We start from the raw sequence: 20,231 nt of genomic DNA on the forward strand, positions 1-20,231 counted from the left end.
ACAATCGTTTTCTCAACAACACAACGGCAAATTCCCTATCTCATCCTTGTCGAACTGACATTGTGCTGCCGGCCGGGCTGGCCGAGCGGTTCTAGGCACTACATTTGGAACCGCGCGACCGCTACGGTCGCAGGTTCGAATCCTGCCTCGGACATGGATGTGTGTGATGTCCTTAGGTTAGTTAGGTTTAAGTAGCTCTAAGTTCTAGGCGACTGATGACCTCAGAAGTTAAGCCCCGTAGTGCTCAGAACCGTTTTTTGACATTGTGCTCCGTCTTTAAATATCTTCCTCCCCTTTTTATACCAAAAAAGACATGCATAAAGTAAATAGAAGGTTTCTAATCAGTCCTACTGTGACAGTGGTCTCAGCGGTCTCGCTGCCGTGTGAAGTGACGATGTAACCTGAAACAGCTGCAACTGGCGTCGGCGGAGGCCGTCTGTATGTGTGTGTGCAGTACGCGCTGACTCCGTACCGGAGTGTAAGCTGAGATCTGGAAATCGCCCTCTCTGCCTGCTGCGAGGCCTTCAGGGCTTGGGTGGCGTCCCAGTGCCCCTGGCCACCGTACGGGTATATAAGTCGTCCGCCACCACCCCACTGCAGCCCACACCCGAGATCGCTACAGCGGCTGCACCGACGTCCGCTACGACGAACAGTATGAAGATCCTGGTGAGTTTCTGCAAATAATCTACCGTTGTTTGCTGCGACATGCCGTCTACGTGGCACACCATGGATTTTGCTCGCTGTAGCACACCGTCAGCAGCTGGCGCGTCTGATGCTGTAATATGATCTTTAACTTAGCTGTCTGTCTCCGCAGCCGAAGCCACTAGCGAGCTCCTCTCTCTTCACCACTTGCAAGCGTTCTCGTCAATACGGTATCAGAATGTTTAAGTTCTACCACTGTAAAGACGGAAGATCCGCGATTCGGAATGTCGGAACTGTGTAGTAAGTAGCGGCAGGAACACCACCAAATTTACGTATCACTAACACTCCAAACCATCGACTCTCGGAGAGGGATTTTAACCGTGTTCAACCTAATGGTAAAGTATCGAACTATTTTTCTCCGAATCATACAGTTTGTGGGAAAAGCAGGGAGAGTAATTACTTTTGGAAACCTTTTATCAGACAAAGCCTGTCATAACAATAAACTGTTTTGCTTAATAAAACGGCCGCCAGCCCAAATCGGGCACAGTGTCTACACAAAAAGATGAAGTTATTTTTCGACACTGAATAAATAACTACTTTCACTTACTACGTAATTTAAACACAAGCACTTGATTTCCATTTACTACGGTCACTTGGCAATAAGTACTATTAATCCCACTTTCTGTTACTTATGGAATTTATCACTATACTTCATTAATTATTTAAAGAAGACACACATATATTTCAACAAGGATACAAAAACAAAACATTTAACTTATAGTTATCATTCATGTGACCAAAACTATTATTTAACACGACTAAATTTCATTTCTTTAGGACTGTTATTTGTTAACATTTTACTAACACCAATATTTGTCTGGCTTTCTTTGACGTGGAGAAGCAACACGAACAATTACTGTTAAGATTGTTGCAGTTAAACAAATATGTTACTTTACTTTCAGGAATGCTATTGAAAACTTATCCTCATGGTCACGCAAAGCGGTGGCCCTTAAACTTATACGTGCAAACTTTAGTATTTAATAATGATTTTCAGAATTTACTACCAAAACAGTACTCTTGCCAGTAATTTACTATTATAAGCTGCAATAAACATCAGGATACTCGGAATAAATTCGTTTAGGTAAGGACCCTACTGAGGTAAATGAAATAGGAAAATCACGGTTAAACACAAAGGTACATTTAACAGTTATATTCCACTGATTGAAGATGGATAGTTCATACTGTGATACACTTCTAAATAAGGTTACTGATGTCGGAGGTGGCGTGAGGCGGTGCTGCGTAGTAACATTGCGCAGGTACGGCTCTTGATGTACATAGCTCTGTCTTCCTCTTGGTGGCGACGGTAAAATTGCAAATTTCTGAGCTATTAATTTATTTCCGTACTGCGCCAATCATGAGAACACGTCCGAGGCCAAAACCCAGTCTTGCAGTTCCATTCTACCTATGATCCCTACACCTTTTCAATTTACACTTCTGCTTACAAAAACCCTAAGTATGAACCATATACAATTGCATGACAGCATATACATACAAAATTGACATAATTAATTACAGTTGTTCTTTAAATATTACGTAATTATTTACAAAATATGTTTTAATACATTTATTCCACCTACGTCAAAGAGGTTATTTTAAATAGATGAACTACACTTACCAAAAGCTTATTCTCGTTATCTCTCTCTCTCTCTCTCTCTCTCTATTCGTTTAGTCGGTTCCGACTCTTCGTGACCCCATGACCCAAATCACGCCACTTTCTCCTGTCTTGCACTTTCTCCCGTAGACCTTCCAGATTGGAACACATTGCTTCTGTGATGCCATCGATCCATCTCATCCTCTGACGTCCTCTTCTTCTAGTTCCTTTAATCTTCCCCAGCATTAATATTTTTTCCAGCGAGGCATGCCTTCGCATTGTGTGTCCAAAGTAGGTCAGCTTTTGTTTTAACATTAGACCTTCCAGGGAGAAATCTGGTTTAATTTGCTCCAATATTGATCTGTTGGTTCTCTTTGCAGTCCATGGAACTCTAAGAAGTTTCCTCCAACACCACAATTCGAAGTAGTCAATTCTTCGCCGTTCAGCCTTTCTAATGGTCCAGGTCTCACATCCATACATCACAACTGGATCTTTGTTGCTAGTGTTATATCTCTGGACCTTATAACCTTGTCACGGTTTGACATCGCCTGTCTACCGAGCAACAGGCGTCTCCGGATTTCATGGCTGCAGTCGCCGTCAGCAGAGATCTGGGAACCGAGATAACTGAATGTGGTCACTACCTCCATGGTTTCTCCTGCTATATCCCACGAATTGGTAGGTGTAGTTGCCATAATTTTCGTTTTCTTCACATTCAGCATAAGACCGGCCTTTTCACTTTCGTCTTTCACCTTCAGTAAGAGTGTTCTCAATTCCTCTTCACTTTCTGCCAACAGGATCGTATCATCCGCGTACCTGAGGTTGTTTACATTTATTCCAGCTATTTTAATTCCTGTTTCTCCTTCATCTAGCCTCGCATTCCTCGTAACATGTTCTGCATACAAATTGAATAAGTACGGTGACAGCATGCAGCCTTGCCGGACCCCTTTCTGAATCTTTATCCATTTCGTTGTTCCATACATAGTTCTCACCGTGGCTTCTTAGTCAAGGTATAAACTCCGTATCGGATGAATGACGTGATCTGGTACACCCATGTTTTTCAGTACGTTCCATAATTTGTTGTGATCGACGCAGTCAAAGGCTTTGGCGTAGTCAATAAAGCAGAGGTACACATCTTTCTGGAATTCTCTCGCTTTTTCCATAATCCACTGAATGTTAGCAATTTGATCTCTAGTTCGTCTTCCTTTCCTAAATCCAGCTTGTTCTTCTGGTAGCTCTCGATCTAGATATTGGCGAAGTCTATTTTGTAAGATTTTCAACATAACTTTGCTAGCATGTGAAATTAGTGCGATTGTTCGGTAATCTGTGAATTCTTTAGAACTTTTCTTCTTTGGAATTGGGATGAATACTGATCTTTTCCAGTCTTCTGGCCACTGCTGCGTGATCCATATTTTTTGACATATTGAGTGCAGCACTTTCACTGCATCCTTTCCAGTGACTTTAAACAATTCTGCTGGTATTTCATCATGTCCACTAGTTTTGTTATCAGCCATATTTTCAAGGGCCCACTGAATTTCGCTCTCCAAAATATCTGGCTCTAGTTCTAAATTAACATTAACATCAGCAGTAGGAGCCCTGTCATGATGCAGTTCTTTCTTGTATAGTTCTTCTACATATTCTGCCCATCTTTCCTTCACATCCTCTGCTTCACTCAGATCTTTCCCGTTTCTATCTTTTATCATTCCAATTTTTGCCTGGAATTTTCCTTTAATTTCTCTAATTTTCTTATAAAGATCTCTTGTCTTCCCCATTCCGTTACTATCTTCAACTTCCTTGCACTATTCATTAAAGAATATATTTTTATCTCTTCTAGCTAATTTCTGAAATTCTTTATTTAATTCAAACATAGCTGATCTATCTCCCTTGATTTTTGCTTTCCTTCGTTCTTCTGCAACTTGCAGTGCCTCAACTGATAGCCATCTAGCCTTCTTACTGTTCCTTTTCTTGGGAATGTGTTTCTCTGCGGCCTCCTTGACAGTATTAGCTACTTCTGTCCAGATCTCTTGCCAGCTTTTGTCCTCCAGCTGTAATACATTAAATCTGTTTTGTACCTCTACAGCATAGTCGGAGGGTATAGAGTTAAGGTCGTATCTGCAAGTTGGGATACTTTTTGCTACATTCTGAAGTTTCAGCCGAAATTTTGCAATCAGGAGCTCATGATCTGATCCGCAGTCAGCCCCAGGTCTTGTTGTAGCTGACTGAACCGCGCTCTTCCACCTCTGATTACAAAGTATGTAATCAATTTGGTTCCGGTGTTGGCCATCTGGCGAAGTCCAGGTATATAGGCGTCGTTTTGGTAGTTGAAACAGTGTATTAGTAATTATCAATGAATTTTCTTTGCAGAATTCTAGGAGTCTCTGTCCAGCTTCATTTGTTGTACCAAGACCATATTTCCCTGTTATACCTTCTACAGCTTCATTTCCCACTTTTGCATTCCAATCTCCAACTATGAAGACGATATCCTTTTTAGGTGTTGACAGTAGTAATTCTTGTAAATCGCCATATAACTGGTCAATAATTTCCTTTTCAGCATCGGTTGTTGGTGCATAAACTTGAATTACTGTGATGTTGAGGGGCTGACCTTGAAGTCTGATGGACATCATTCTATCATTTTTATATTTGCATCCCATTACAGCTTTTCTCACTTTATCACTAACTATGAAGGCTACTCCATTACTTCTGTTGTTATCGTGCCCAGAATAATACACCATATGGCCATCCGAAGCAAATTCTCCCATGCCAGTCCACCTCATTTCACTTATTCCCAATATGTCGATGTTAATTTTCTCCATTTCTCTTTTCACTATGTCTAGTTTTCCTTGATACATGGATCTTACATTCCATGTTCCTATGCAGTGCTTCTCTTTGCACCATCTTACTCTTCATGAAGCTCCTCTCAACCTGGTTCCCCCCGGAGATCCGATCGGTGAACTTGAAACTCCGGAACATTTTGAGCTGAGCGAAGCCATGGGGTTTTCTTGGGATAGTTCAGTGGTGGTTTCCCGTTGCCTTCCACTGTCCTCCAACTCCTATCTGCTCACCGACTCAGTTTCCCGCTGGGGTTGGTTACCCAACCTTCCGCTGAGTTGCTCGGCTTAACAGGGGCACCACGTGTAGGTAGGAAGTTGGAGAATTGAGGTGACAGAGGCTGTGAGAACTCTCTTGCTGAGTTCTTGTAATCGCGTATCACCCCCATTTTATGCCAGAGTCTCATGATGTCTGCAGAGACCCCCCCAGGTCATTTCCTGGGCCCATTCTCGTTATAGTATTTGCTTAATTTTTCAAAATTATTACAGAGCAAAAAAATTTTAAAATATACATATTAATGACAGTATTATATTTACAATAGCGTTACACACTGAGTCACTTCACATAGTGCGGTAGCGCTAGGTGCAGAGGCAGACAGACAAATCATAACTGGATTACATTCTGGGTAAAATATTAAAGCACGCGTTAGTACCACGAAGGTAGTGATGGCGTATGGGCCAATCTTCTGCTGTCCGAGAGAAGTAAACAACGAATCGACAAATGATTTCGCCATCTCCCTTTCGTTCCCGTAGAAATCCTCAACAACACAAACAGTGCACTCTCTGCACGAGCACTAATCACAGTTCTCCTCGCAACACAGAATCACCGCTGACGTACTAAGCTGCATTCTGACTCTTTTTCTGAAGCGCAGCGTTTCGAATCGTTGTCCCACCATTCAGATCTCGGTTGTTCGTGGTTCCCCTAAATCATTAAAGGGAAAGGCTGGATGGCTTCATTGAAAAGCACATGGGCGAATTTCAGCCCCAGGCAGAGCCTGTGCTCCGTCTGTAACGATCTCAACGTAGACGGGATGTTGAAACCTAATCTTCCTTCATTTCCTGCTACACTGAAGAATCGAACATCCGTGAATATACGTTACACTGACAACAGCAGCAGCTCCAGCCGTAAGACTTTTTTTGTTAGTTTCTTTCCAGTTCCTTTAGTTTTGCAGGTGCGGTGAATGAGCCTGCTCCACTTATTTCTATGCACTCAAGGGATATCGATGACAGTCTGATACAAGTGCAGACCTCGCTGTGCTACATCGTCTCTTATCTGTTCGATTCATATTTTCTTGGCCGCCTTCTTAGTCTCTCTAACTTCTTTCTTCAACCACACTAGCTGCTTGTGGAACCATCCTTCTCAGATTGCCAAATCATTTCAGCCTATTTTCATTAATGATCTCATTAAGGGATTGTTTCTCTTGGACCAGGTGACGTTCCACATTTTTACCCTTATTTCTTCCGTCCTTATGTTCTGAAAAACAATTGTTAAGAACTTCGTATCGGAAACTTGACATGGTTTCCTAAACTGTCTAAACCAGCCATTTCTGTTGAGAGAAACTTACAATTCAGCTAGTCTTATTGCCACCAACTATCAAATTCACCGCCCTCCTTACTGAAAAATTCCTCGTACGTTACACTGTTTGAGATAAATGAACGACTGGGGTAGAATCGTTTACTAAGCTGCGAAAGGTCAGAATTCGCCATACTTCTACCGTTTTATGTTCTATAATCATTTATACAAATGGATACATCTCAACAACGTAACTTAGAACTGACGCTGGAAACGAGTGTCAAGAATTTCTCGTAAACGTATTATGGGATCACTGCTTTTTCGTAAACGGTTTAGCGTCCAATATAGAAATTTCTCAAATAATGCTGATTCTTTATAAAATCCAGGTTCGGCTTCAGAAAAATAAGAAATTCATAAAATGTCTGCCAGCTTTAGCACTGAAACTTAATGACTATAAATTGCTATGCTGCCTTTTTAGTTCGCTTACAAATCGCGCTCCTTATCGCCAAGTCACAAAACATCAAGAAACTAAACTTCGAGTCTCCTAATTCACCTGTGTTCTCCAGAAGTACATTCATACTATTCTGTAGTAAATTCTGGCAAAACGTTGATACAAGTTTCATGTATCGCTGTGTTGACTCCTACCTCAAGTTTCAGCGTTCACTCACCAGGAAGACCACGCACAGAGTAACTGTCAAGACATGGCAGTGTGACACATACTTCGCAAGTATATAAGAAAAGTACACAAAAGATTTGTAAAACTTATAGCTTTTTGGCTACGATTCAGATTACGAAGCGCTTCTATTGCTGAGGGCGTATCAGAAAAATTATAGACCTGTAGCTATTTTTATCTTCGTATCGGTCCTATCGAAAGCCACATACACTCTTCATCGTATTTTCGCTGCCGGTTGCATGTCACAGAGTAACTGCTTTCCTTTTCAGGTTTTTTTTTTCTGTGTTTATCGCTCATCAGTAAGAGATATTAACTTACAGCATTTGAATGAGATACCTAGTATATTCATCGAACTTTTGGACAAATACGTCTTCTGCAAGTCGCTATGAAGGAACACATTTGCAGTCACTAAGGAGGTAGAGCGAAGTGAATGAGAGAGTCTTTAGATCCTTGTTTTGAACTGCATTTGTTAAATGAAAGATATCCCGCTTCTCTGCCAGTTAACGGAGTGTTTGGTAAATATGCGGCCGAGACAAGCAGAAGACTACAGCAAAATTGGACTATATATCTAAATTATATTTAAAATGAAGAGTAAAGAGATGTACGAGGGGACTTCAGAAAGTACATTACATAGGTCGTCCCACGCCAAGACCACTACGCAACAAGATATGTACATTGTCAGAAAAGAACCTCATGTTTTTGAGTTTCGTGTAGACACAATTCTGCTGCGGTGCGGATAAAAGGTATATCACAGTGTGAGGGTGAAATTGCGCTGCTACTGGAAACGTACTCCAAAATTGAAGTAAGAAGAACAGCACGGCTCTTGTGGACATTCTAGTGATATATACTGAAGAAATGCAATGTGGTGTCCAGCCAACAATTTCACCAGTGCTGCACAGACATCGACCACAGACAACAAGACCCAGGCCGTCAAGGAACTGATTCGCTGCAACTGTACGTATTCCAACGATGAGGGCGTTCACACAGCGATTCTCGAATGGCTCCATGACCAAGGTGCCGAAAAAACAGTGTATCTGTGTCATTATGTGCTGCAGCATTCACTAATAGTTACTTGGCATACCATAATAATGTGTAGATTACGTTTTGAAGTCCGCTCGTAGATATTCTAGAAGAGGTGCATATCCAGCATTGATAATAATGCAACTTCCGAGAGTTGCAAGTCGCCCATTGTTTACGCTCACGGCTTTTGGAATGGTGTTTCAAATGTCCCTGTCGCGCAATAATTATACATAACAGGTATGTGTTAACGATGGACAGAGATTTTAAAAACATACTTCCTTCTCTTATTTTTCAGTACTGACAAAATTTCATGAGTGAAGATTAAGAAGCAAAGAGTAAAATGCTGCTTCTTGATACCAAACACTACATTTTGAAATGTTTGTATTTACTTGTCTACTGTTGTTTGTTCTAAACGTTTTAAAATGTTTACCATTAAGCTCACTGAACATACTGGTTTTTTTTACAATATTAAATTCATTTTTACTGACTACTTTTACTCTGCACATCTGACATTTTTGTCTTATTTAATCTGAGCCGAAAAAGAGGAAAATAACATGCAGATAAACAGCAAATTACGTACTTTCGTGATAATTTTATGGCCGGCGCTTCAGTGGGGCACGACTGCTCTGAAATGCCGCGCAGTTATAAATCCCATTCCAACTTGTTAATTTTTTAATTCGTACTTAACCGTTTATGCGTCATTTAGATTGCAACGAAGATGCAAATGAAAAGAAACACTGCTCTAGATTTCCTATTCTTGTAATTCGTAACTACACACAGATTTTTGAGTAACTGGTTGATTAGAATATTTTGGGACGTTTATGCGTGAGCGGGAAACACGGAATTTGACTTCCTTGTAGCCATATGTTAATAAATGTAACATAAGTTCTGTCAGAGGTATTCAAATAGTGAAGTGTTTTCGTGCAGGTAAAAATCCACGGAGTCCCCTACAGACGTAGTAAATTTCTAATTTTCCCACTTTGGTGGATGGGGTTGAGGTGGAGTAGCACGATTTCGTAATTTGCAGTTCGTGAATTGATGTCCCGTAAACTATTTACAAGTAAGTTTTTACCAGTATGACAACAGAGTAAGACTTTGAATCGGTTTGTTCATTACCATAAAATCGTGCAGCGACGTCTCTTATAGTGTACCAAATGTCGTTTAAAGGCTTGTAAAGTGATATATTTTCTTCAATGATGTCCCTAGCCATGTAATCCTTTTTAAAGGACAGCATTTCACCTTCCACATTCAAATTAATGTTATATTTAAAAAATGCATAAGAAATTGTTCGTGATATTTCTCGATAAATAGGCAATTTGATAAGCACCCTCTCACATGTCAGTTGGGATTGATAACACTGTGTAATGTTACACTCGACAGTCATGTACCCCGAATGGTAGCGTCGTCAATGCTAACAAACGACAAAGCACGTTCTCATTTAAGAGATAAATCCAGTAACATCAAAACCTCTTCATCACGTGAAACAAAAACACTAGAGGCTAGTGACGTTCATTTGAATAATTTTGGAGACACTATCCATATTTAAAACAGTGACCTCTAACTTGTTTCTCTGATACTTAATGCTGCGTGATATTTGGTATGCTAGACCCATGCCCACTTTGCCCCACCGAAAATCCCCGTAGGGTTTCGTAAATCACATGGGTGAACACAAACTGTTAGTTATACTAGATAATTCACGGAATATCAAAACGACTGACGCTACAAATGTATGTATTTCTTCCAACAATCACGGTCCAAGGTGGAGGAGATTTTAGGACGTATTTGGACAGGTACTAACTTCCTAATCACTAACTACCTACAAATAATGTTTTACAACGATGGTAGTTTAGCGTCCCGTCGACATCGAGCTGATCAGAGATGAAGCATATACTCAGATTGGTTCAGAATGGGCAAATAAATTGGTCGTTGCCTATTGAAAGCTATCATTGTCTCATAGGATATAAATAATTTTGGAATTATTCTCAAAACATAAATCTGAATAGAGAAACGGAGACTAGATATCCAAGGCGTGCCTGGTGCCTGTGGTAGTAATCGAAGGCATCACAACAACTAATGACTGCCTGAGCATTATTGCAGACCAGTTGCTTCCATGCATGCCTGATGTCTTCCATGTAGAACATGTGGTTGACCATCTCGGATGTTTGTCCCAGTACCAGAATTCACACATTTCTGGGCCGATTTGCCTCAGGAGGGGCATTAGAGGGTGGATCCAGACAAGCGAGGGTGTAACGTCATACTGATAAGTGGGCCCACACTCCCAAGTTCTTTGTAAATATGACATGGTATTGTAGTCATCGAAATAGCATACCCTCTCAATCCATAAGGTTTCACGTTGTTTCCTCTTCCCCTTTAGGGTGATTCACCTTATATGTGAGGCAGTGGATATTCTATCAAAACTTATCTGTATGTAACATTTAAGAGACATAATTCCTTATAGGGTAAAGAAAATACAATAACGAAGATGTTATTCGAAATCTTACAACCCATGAAAATCGTCAGCCAATCAATATCGGTATAACAAATAATGATTTTTGCTATGGTGGAGGTATTATGTAGTGCTAAGATTGTAGGGACACAACAAATTTTTGGCAAACAAAAGTGTGCACAGCGAATTAATAAACAGAAAAAAGCGCCCTGAGAACAACACAGAAACGAGATTCACTGGAAGAATGTGGATGACACAATGGGAAAAGAAAAAAGGTAAACTCTGCGATCAGGTCCTAAAGATCAAGCGATGCCGATCGGCCTCCGTGTCATCCTCTGCCATGTGGCGTCACTCGGATGCGACATGGGTGGGCATGGGGTCAGCACGGCGGTCTCCCGGCCATTGTCGACCTTTAAACTTTAGAGCCGCTACCTATGAATCAGGCAGCTCCTGAGTTGGCATCACAAGGCTGAGTGCACCCCCGGCCAGTCCTCCCACCAAGGAAAAATCCTCGGCAGTATCGAGAATCGACCCCGGGCCCTCCGCAAGGCAGCCATCTACTTTCACCACTCAGCTACGGAGGCGGACACAATATGGAAAAAAACTCAATTTTCACTCTCCTACAAGAATGACTTAGTATGAAATATCAGTGTGGTCCTTCCAGTTGAAAAGTTGTATAAAATGTTAGTGGACACTGTGAAACATAAACTTAAATGTAGAAATTAAACGTGGATTTAGAAGCTAGCACCATAACGGCAAGATCCAGCGAAACGCAAATAAACTCTAAAATCAAATGGACATGGCATCCAAGTGCAAAACCGAATACATTTACCTGTTTATTGGGAAAATATGTTTAATAGGTAATATGTCATGAAAAATCGTTCTATCTCAATAAACGCAAATGCTAAATATGAGCTGAAATACGAGCAGAATTTCTTGTCTGATATTTTAAACCAACAGAGATAAGTAACACTTTTACTTTCATCTCTAAAGCAAGGGTCGGTGTTCAGCTCCAAGTTTTGTACACAGTATTAAATTTCCATCCATGGGATATACATCTTGACCACTCGTTTACTAGAGTGTTGGTCCATCAATGCAATGCAGTATAACAAATGGTTCAAATGGCTCTGAGCACTATGGAACGAAGCAGGGTTTATTCGTGAGTGTGTTTAATTATCACGCTTTTCACGTTTGAAGTCATCTGCGCTCCAGCCCACATACTCTGCACGAGTCTTCAGATCAGCGAAGTTTCTCATAGAGTGCGTGGTTCGGAATACTAGGTAATGGTCTTATTGGGCCGTACATGTTATCATACAAACGTAGTGAACGGTATTACCTTCGGTTCCTACAACATCGTCTTGCATGATTGCTTGAGGATGTTCCCTTAGAGCAACGCCACACGATGTGGCATAACGGGCGATCAAAAAGTTTTCGTTCGAAGGTCCGCACAGTCCAACATCGGCATGCCAATCAGCAAAATCGCCATGAGCATTGAAGCAATTATCCCATCGACGCAGCCGGCCGCGGTGGTCTAGCGGTTCAGGCGCTCAGTCCGGAACCGCGCGACTGCTACGGTCGCAGGTTCGAATCCTGCCTCGGGCATGAATGTGTGTGATGTCCTTAGGTTAGTTAGGTTTAAGTAGTTCTAAGTTCTAGGGGACGTATGACCACAGATGTTAAGTCCCATAGTGCTCAGAACCATTTGAACCCATCGACGCACCAGGTTTCAGATACCCGTTTGGTAAAACACCGAATCCTGCTGTGTGAAAAATTCCGTAACTGACTGACGCACATCATCGTCCGACGAGAATCATCAACCCTTCACGGCCTTATTTAAGAGACCAAGGGCGTGAAAATCGCGTGGTGAGAGGTCACTACTGTAGGGCGGGTGCTCGATTGTCTCCCACATGAGTGGGTGCGACTTCCACGTTATGACTTTTACGATATGGGTAGGTGCGTTACCATGAAGCAGCAGCAACATCCCTTGTCGCACTTTTCCCGAACATTTCGCCTGAACTGCATGCCTTAATTTCTCCAGCACTGGGCTACACCATTCCCCAGTGATGGAGACACCAGGTTCCTTGAAATCAATAACCGAGAGGGACCAGTAGCAGCACGTTTGTCCTTTTGAGCGCTTTTGGTAATAACACTGCTTCAGTTCACGTTTCCGCATTTAGCGCACGCACGTCTGAAAGCCACGAATGTCAGACTAATATCTTCCCCACATTTCGTTGTTCATACACTCACATCTGAGTCGCAAGACGTTCCATATAAGCTGCAGCAACGCCCTCGAACGGAAACGTTTTGAACGCCCCCTATACGTGCTTGATGGAGCAACGGCACATTTTGTGGCTACGACGAGACCACTTCAAACGCGCCGATGTCGTCAAAGATGGATTGGGCAAGGAAGACCAGTACCGTGGCGTCCAAGATCTCCTGGTATGAACCCCAAGCATTTCTGTGTTTTGGGCAACCTTAAAGGTGTAATGTACGTCTCTCTCGTTAACACAGTTGAGGAATTGAAGTACAGACTTGTCAGTGCTTGTGAAGAATTTCAAAACGATCCAGTCGTGTTTGAAAGGGTTCGAACCTCATTTCAGCAACGGCTACAGTCAAGCAGGCAGGTGCGAAGGTGACGTTCTAAACACTTCCTTTAACTACGAGTACAGTCAAGTAACTGTTGTCGTGTGCATTCAAAACACCTGCATCTCTGTCACAGTATCTCTTAATAGCTACTGCCGCTGTGGCCGAGCTGTTCTAGGCGCTTCTTTCCGGAACCGCGCTACTGCTACGGTCGCAGGTTCGAATCCTGCCTCTGACATGGATGTGTAGGCTGCCCTTAGGTTAGTTAGGTTTAAGTAGTTCTAAGTCTATGGGACTGATGACCACCGATTTTAGGTCCCATAGTGCTTAGAGCCATTTGAACCATTCTTAATAGCTTTTCTTGATTCTGTACTTTTCTTAACTGGAATGATATTTATGCAGAATCAAGTCAGTGGTGGCTGGTAACCACAAAGTCACAGTTATCTCTCAAACGGTACGTTTGCGGACCTGTATTTATTGAGAGTTTTTTGCTGCTAGTGGCGCGTATTTTTAACGGTAAGCGAATACACCATTAATTACGATAAATCCTGTACGTGTGTGTGCAGTTTCGATTTACTAAAATGATATTTCGTTCTGGAAACTGCCATAAGACTACAGCAACATTTGTCGGCCTTTTTAAGTAGTGATTCTATTCAAGCACAAGTTTTCAGATTTAAGCGAGGTAGACTTCAGATAACTTAATTTGCATTACTGTATGCAATATACTATGTAGTTCTAAATTCCCCTTACAAACTCCAAACTCATACAGATGGTGCTGAGTAACAGTGGTTTGAATGGAAATCCAGGTCCGTAACATACCATTTCTGTGCTTAAAAGAACAACCATGTAAGCCAATGTGTTTTTCTGTGTGTGGAGCTCATTTGTTGAATCTCTGATAATTATCACATCTGTAATCAACTGATTAATGTCATAAAAATGCTCATTGTTAACTTGTGTTTTTATAGTGGATGGTATGCAGACCATCAGTATGAGAAGCATAATTTGCTTCTTGTCTCCTTCAACACTGTCATTACCACAGCATTATTTAGTTGTTACAAATGTAACAAAAAGAGAAAGAAACTTGAGGAGTTATTAGATGAAGATCAAATTTGGTTTAGGAAAAGTAAGGGCACAGAGACACATTTTTGGTATTGAGCTCGGTAATGGAAGCAAAACTTACGTAGAATGGAGACACGTTTATAGGACTTGTAGACCTATATAAAGTGTTCGACAATTGGAAATGATGCAAGATTTCGAAATTCTCAGGAAAAGAGGTGGCACCTACAAGGAAAGAGTGGTAATATACAATATGTACAAGAACCAAGAGGGAAGAAGAAGAATGTAAGTTCAAGAGACTAGTAGTAGTTGTAGTAGTAGTAGTAGTAGCAGCAGCTTTATTCATCCGCAGATCTCTTTTTACAATGATATAGGACATGTCAAATTATTTGCAAGTTTAAATCAATTTAACATATGCTAATTCGTATACACATATATTTACAGAATTCTAGTTAGAGACAATGATTAGATTTACTCCTGGTATACAATACTTTTCTTACAAATAACTTATTAAATAATGTAATGCCACACTGTTCACTCATATCTCACTATCAGTCACTGCACAAACTATACACACAATGTTTCATAACACTGAGTACACACACACACACACACACACACACACACACACACACACACACACACACACACACACACACATCTCTGGGCCATATTCTGTATCGCAACTTCCCATTTGCTATCCTGAAAAACTGAGTCAGCGTCCCTCCATAATGAGTGAGATGTTGACCTCAGAAAGAGGAAGAGGTGCTAGTATTGTGCTATGCATAGCTTGCGGGGGTAAGTATTTCTAGAAAGGAAAGAAGAAGGGAAAAAAACATAAACTGAAGGAGTTATGTGGAATGTTGGATATTTTATAATCATTATTACTATTATTTATTTGTATAACTTTTTTTTTATCAAACCCCTACTCTGTTTTACTCGGATAAGAAAGGGTATAAGACAGGACGCAGTCTTCCACCCCTAGTGTTCAATCGATACATCGAGGAACCATTAATGGGATTAAAATAAAGGTTAAAGAGTGGGATTAAAGTTCAGGGCGAAAGGATATCAATGATAACATTCGGTGATTACGCTACTGTCGTCATTGGACGTGATGAATAATCACAGGATCTGTTGAATGGAATAAGCAGTCTCATCAGTACAGAACGCGGACTGAGAGTGAGCGGGAAAAAGGCGAAAATAATGAAAACCATCCGAACTGAGAATAGCGAGAATCTTATCATCAAACTTGGGGACCACGAAGTGAAGGCAAAAGCAAACTAGCCCCAGCAAAAAAAATGGTTCAAATGGCTCTGAACACTATGGGACTTAACATCTGTGGTCATCAGTCCCCTAGAACTTAGAACTAATTAAACCTAACTAACCTAAGGACATCACACACATCCATGTCAGAGGCAGGATTCGAACCGGCGACCGTAGCAGTCGCGCGGTTCCGGACTGAGCGCCTAGAACCGCTAGACCACCGCGGCCGGCTCTAGCCCGAGCAAACAAGGATTTCCTGACCAAATGATGTCCGCAGGTATCAAACATGACCTTAATTTGAGGAAGAAATTACTGAGAATGGACTTTTGGAGCACAGGGGTGCACGCTTGTGAATCAAGGACTGCGGAATAATCGGAAAAGAAGAGAATCGAAGTGTCTGAGATTTGACGAAACAGAAGCTTGAAAATTAGGTGGACTGGTAAGGTGAGGAAAGGAACATATGGAGAACCCTGACAAGAAGGGACAGGACGATATGGTACTTGAGGAAGACAGAGATTGAAATACATTCAATAAATAATTGAGGAAGTAAGGTGTAGGTGCTACTCTGGGGCAAAGAGGTTAGTGTGAGAGAGAATTTCGAGGTGAGCAGCATCAAACTAATAGGAAGACTGGATTACCACAGGGCTTCGATTATTGACGTCGGAGTGGTGAGGAGTTGAAAGCTGGCTCGCTGGTCAAAGCGAGGCTGACGATCCTTCTCGAAACTAACGTTACGCGTGCAGCAGTGCAAGGAATTACCCTAGTCCGCCAAAGAACGTTTCCGATTATATCTGCGAAGCAGCACATCACATAGTTTGTTTGGTGCGCCGTTTATAGCCAGAAGCGCATAGAACCTGACCGAGGCCGCGAATGTGATTTAGCGCTACGCCACGGAAGCTCCGATGTGCGGACGAAAGTGGCGTTTCACATTATATTTACTCTGTCTCAACCAAACGTGACACGCTGGAAAACAATGTTTTCATGGGTATTGTTGTGTCTCGTCTCCGGACAAGTGCTTTACTTGTGATCATTTCCTGTCCCCCACATCTTCCACACGCCTAGCAACACGTAATGTGACTTCAGCAACATATTGCATTTACTTTACTCGCAGATAATATCAGTAGTTCTCTGGGGCTCTTTTGAGAATGCTTACAAGGGAACCTCCCCATCGCACCCCCCTCAGATTTAGTTATAACTTGGCACAGTGGATAGGCCTTGATAAACTGAACACAGATCAGTTGAGAAAACAGGAAGAAGTTGTGTGGAACTATGAAAAAATAAGCAAAATATACAAACTGAGTAGTCCTTGGGTCTCATATGCAACATTACGGAGTTCGTCGGTTCGGGAGCGCCGTGGTCTCGTGGTAGCGTGAGCAGCTGCCGATGAAAAGATCAGAGGTCGTTGGTTCAAGTCTTCCCACAAGTGAAAATTTTACTTTCTTTATTTTTGCATAGTTATTATCTGTCCGTTCGTTCATTGACGTCTCTGTTCACTGTAGTAAGTTTAGTGTCTGTGTTTTGCGATCGCATCGCAAAACCGTGCGATTAATAGACGAAAGGACGTGCCTCTCCAATGGGAACGGAAGACATTTGATCGCAAGGTCATAGGTCAACCGATTCCTCCACAGGAAAACACATCTGATATATTCTATACGACACTGGTGACGGCATGTGCGTCACATGACAGGAATATGTTGTCGACCGACCTAACTTGTGCACTTGGCGAATGGGTAAAAAGACTCTTCTACCTTGCCCGATTTAGGTTTTCTTGTGGATGTGATAATTACTCCCAAAAAAGTGATGAAAACATAAGAGTTTGTCACATAAACTGGAAATAAAAAATTATAATTTTCACTCGATTGAGGATTTGAACCAAAAACCTTTCGTTCCGCAGCTGCTCACGTTACCACGAGACCACGGAGCTCCTGCTATCCTAGCGTCCTTGATGTTACCTATCTTCCCATGAACTACTCAGTTTGTATATTTTGCTTATTTTTTCACAGTTCCACACAACTTCTTCCTGTTTTCTCAATTGATCTGTGTTCGGTTTATCAAGGCCTATCCACTGTGCCAACTTATAACTAAATCTGAGGGGGGTGCGATGGGGACGTTCCCTTGTTAGTTGTTTACGGTCTGTTCACTTCTTCAGGTAATTGTTGTGATACACAGGAAGCCAAACAGATTATCAATGTTGCTTTCATGAGTGACAGCCCAACCTATCAACATGAAACACAATTTATATTGCTTAAAACAATCATAAAAGTATGAATGTAACTCGGTTATGGATCACCGGAATCTGTCGTAACCGCGGAACTTTAATGGAATCCATATGTATTATTTTAAAATGGATCATTAGTTACAGGGTTGAAACCAGAATTTTAGATTAGAGAGTTAATGGAAGACTAATTTATCCACAAATGAGACCGCTTGTTTCAGTGCAATTGGTATGTGACGTTATCTACGCTACAGAAAAATTAAAATTCAAAGAATAGCTATGCAGTTCCTCAAATAGTAGTTCAGTCAGTTCGAGATCGTCATAGAAATGAGCAATAAACTCAGGTAACTCACAACAAAGGTGTTGTGCGTCGTCAAAATGCTTAATATTCCGAGAGCAGATGCTTCAAGAAGAGTAAAAAAATGTTATGCCCATATGTGAGGGGCTCGACTCCAAGTATCCATTGCATGCTGTTCCCTTCGCAACGTTCGCTCGGAAACCGGTTGAGATGGACCTGCATTTATTGACAGCAGAAATTCGTGTCGGTTTTGAAGCCGACTGACATTGACAAGGCCTGACAGTCGCTCACGCTCCCTGTCGGTCAGAATTTTATTGCGACCACTGTTCTTTCTCTGTGTTACATGGCGTCAGTGGTACTTTCTTTCTTGCAGTTCGTTATACAGTCCGTGTTGGTACACCACTGTATGGTATGTTAAATCTATTTTGATGCGTGCGGTACCTGTGTCTTACTACATGGCCTGAGATCTTCGCTTTCAGTGTTTGCAACAACTAAAGTCATACGCCCACTATCGGTTGAGTTATACATTACAGCATTAGGTGACCCTTCAGAAGAATTGAGAATCACTGTTCAAGTGCTCTCTAGTGATGTGCACAGACGGCAGTTGCCATTTGTGGACGTTGCATTCAACTGGGCACATGCAGTGCGACATCTCAGTGAAGTGAAAGATGCAAGGGCAGTCTGGTTCAAGAAGGATGAGCTTACCGTCGTGTTGCTGCGGATAACAGTATCTCTCCATCTGTCATCCGTAGGTTGTGGAACGCTACAGGGTGTTATCAGCACAAAAGGCGATAAGGACATAGTCAACGGCGCATTATAACCCCACGTGAAGACCAATATCTGGTCACGTGCGTGTTGCGGCGTCGTACGGATCCGTATTTTACGGATTTCAGTTTTTTAAAATAACATTTTACCATTTTCATCATTAGACTGGAAACTCAGACTAAAGAAATTGTTAGTTCATAAAACAGACCCGACCTTTAAGATCCTTCGAAATCGTCATCTGAACTTTCTTCTTCTTTTTCTTCTTCCTTTTCGTCATTGTTGTTGTCCTCTTCACATATAAGATAGCCTTCGCTATCATCGGGAGCGTTACTTAGACCGCACTTCTTGAAAGATTTAATAATAATGTCTTCTTTCACTCGAGACAACTATTGTTTCGTCCACTGACACACTTGTTTGATTAAAAGCCGTTTTAAAGCTCCCTTCGGCGTGAATTCTTGCTGGATTTCATCCATCATCCATTTGTTCCATTCCTCTCTCATATACACTTCAAATGGTTTATTTGTCGAGCTATGAAAAGGTTGCAATTGTAAAGTCAGTCCTCCCGGAATAACAGCAAGCTCTTTATTTCCCTGTCCCAATTTCTCTTTCACAGAAATTTTCAGATGACTTCTAAACTGATATAGCAGAAGAAGAGAACTCTTCTTCAATAAACTACCTTTCCTTCTCTCCCACACTCTGTTAAACCGTAATTTCATAACAACCTCGTCTATCCAACCCTTGTCATGTAGATGAACAACAACTCCTTTCAGAAGGTTTTTGCATTGTTTTGCGCTTGATAATGATCATTGAATTTAGTACCGTCAGCACAACATAAAAGGACAGCAGCGTAGAGCCTTTTTTTCATGTGCGCTTGTTTTTGTACTTACAATTGTAACACCTTTCATGGCAGCAATTCTGTTATTCGGCACGCCCATATTCGCTATTTCGCATAGTTCCACACCGGTTTTCTTTCGATATTGAAAAATAAAGCGATGGAAAGATAATATTTTCATATTCTTGTGGCATTTCCTGAGATATTTTGGTTTTGGTTCGCATGCCAATTCCATGAAGCTTCATAAACATGTAGTACCAACCACTTAAGCCCTTAAAGCCTGGTAAGTTCCACTGTAGCGCTAGCTTCCGAGCGTTTATTTGAATCATTCTTGCGTTATTTCCAATGTCATTTTGACGGTGTACTTGATCCATTTCAATAAGTCATATTCTAGTTTGGCCTTTTGGGTTCAGTCTTCTGTTTGCACGCTTAGTCTTCCTTATTTTCTT

At 41.5% G+C, this 20,231-nt stretch overlaps 1 protein-coding gene across 1 annotated transcript in view; it reads left to right on the top strand.

Moving 5' to 3' along the window:
- The first annotated feature begins 563 nt into the window (after positions 1 to 563).
- The window catches only part of LOC124606513 (cuticle protein 21-like), a 36,424-nt gene continuing 16,756 nt past the window's right edge, over positions 564 to 20,231 (top strand). The window contains exon 1 of the mRNA XM_047138496.1: positions 564 to 666. Coding sequence (XP_046994452.1) covers positions 655 to 666 — 12 coding nt within the window. The 5' untranslated portion in view covers positions 564 to 654. The remainder of the gene's footprint in view (positions 667 to 20,231) is intronic.

This window comes from Schistocerca americana, chromosome 3, assembly GCF_021461395.2.
Source record: "Schistocerca americana isolate TAMUIC-IGC-003095 chromosome 3, iqSchAmer2.1, whole genome shotgun sequence".
Classification (NCBI taxonomy): Eukaryota; Metazoa; Arthropoda; class Insecta; order Orthoptera; family Acrididae; genus Schistocerca; species Schistocerca americana.